The 1,284-nt window shown below is 39.4% G+C and overlaps 1 protein-coding gene across 1 annotated transcript; it reads left to right on the forward strand.

Moving 5' to 3' along the window:
• Positions 1-296: 296 nt before the first annotated feature.
• On the forward strand, positions 297-947 carry LOC131069284 (mavicyanin-like). The gene is made up of 2 exons (XM_058004646.2): positions 297-468; positions 580-947. The coding sequence occupies exons 1-2, from the start codon at positions 297-299 to the stop codon at positions 945-947; spliced, it is 540 nt and encodes a 179-aa protein (XP_057860629.2).
• Positions 948-1,284: the final 337 nt, after the last annotated feature.

The following is a 1,284-nucleotide window of genomic DNA, read 5'->3' on the forward strand; positions in this document are numbered from 1 at the left end:
ATCCAATGGTTTGCCAAAATTGGCAACCTATTTTGCGTGGGAAACAGTAGTCTGCACTTTCTTCCATAACACTTATGTTATCAAATTAAAATAAACCGTAACGGACGGTGTTTATGTGAAACATGTAATATCGTTATATTCGTGCCAAGTTTTCCAATCAAATCAAAGCGCGTCAATCGCCAATTTTTAATGATGGAAGCCAAATGGGAACTTCCCATGCAAAACATTAACTATTTATACCCCCATATCAACTACATTTTCATCTCATCTGTAACACCTGATTACAAAGTAAAGCAATGACAATGGGAACGGCTGGTGTATTGTTTGCTGTGGTTTCTCTGTTATCATTTCTGGTGGCATGCCAGGGTACTAAGGTATACACCGTAGGAGATGAAGCAGGCTGGACATTGGGCTATGATTATCACAAGTGGGCAGCAGGCAAAAAATTCCACGTTGGAGATACGCTGGGTAATTTCATTTTTTAGTATTAGGAGTCTTCATGTTTGATTGTTTGATGTTACGTTTTATTGCCTTTGAATTTTCTGTTGTCTAATGTTGTGGTTGTTTCTGTGGGAGCAGTGTTCAACTATTTCCATAATGAGATGAGCGTTCATAATGTGGTGAGAGTAAACGCTACAGCCTATGCAAAATGCGTTAGCGATCCGAACATGGGACTCTATGAGAGCGGAAGCGATAAAGTAATTTTAAACGCTCCGGGACATATGTGGTTTATTTGCGGAACGCCCGGTCACTGTGAAAGAGGCATGAAACTTAAAATAAATGTGAGAAAACCGCACCCCAATAAGCGCAATACTCCTTCTCCGGCTCCTGCACCCACAACTGAAGGAATTCCTGCTTCTTCTCCTGCGTCTTCCCCTGCGTCTGCTTCTGCTCCTGCTTCCGATCCATTATTTCTCAAGCGGTTAACATGGCTTCCATGGCATTGAGAGGACTTATTCACTTGTCTGTCTAAACTTTCCACTACAGCAACATTGTTCGTCATAGTAATAAGATTTAGGGTTCCATGATTCTGATATTACATTTCTTCCAGCTAATAACATGTATGGTAACCTCGTGAACAATATTCTTCTTGTTTTGGCATATTGTTGTCATTTCACTTCTACAAATACATTAAGAGCATTCAAGACAAAATTACTAAGGGTTACTGGAATTTAGTGCAACAGGATCACTCTAATTACACAGCGGAACTCAAAGCATTATACAGTAGACATCATAATATAATATTAACAATGTCAACATCTAAAATCATTGAATATAGCCGGA

The sequence above is a fragment of the Cryptomeria japonica genome, unplaced genomic scaffold, assembly GCF_030272615.1.
Source record: "Cryptomeria japonica unplaced genomic scaffold, Sugi_1.0 HiC_scaffold_516, whole genome shotgun sequence".
NCBI classification, from domain to species: domain Eukaryota; kingdom Viridiplantae; phylum Streptophyta; class Pinopsida; order Cupressales; family Cupressaceae; genus Cryptomeria; species Cryptomeria japonica.

What these genes read in the sequence shown, in the direction of transcription:
- LOC131069284 (XM_058004646.2), top strand. Translation starts at nt 297, where the DNA reads ATGACAATGGGAACGGCTGGTGTATTGTTTGCTGTGGTTTCTCTGTTA. An exon ending in CCACGTTGGAGATACGCTGG is followed by an intron (nt 469 to 579) that starts GTAATTTCATTT and finishes CTGTGGGAGCAG; the next exon opens with TGTTCAACTATTTCCATAAT.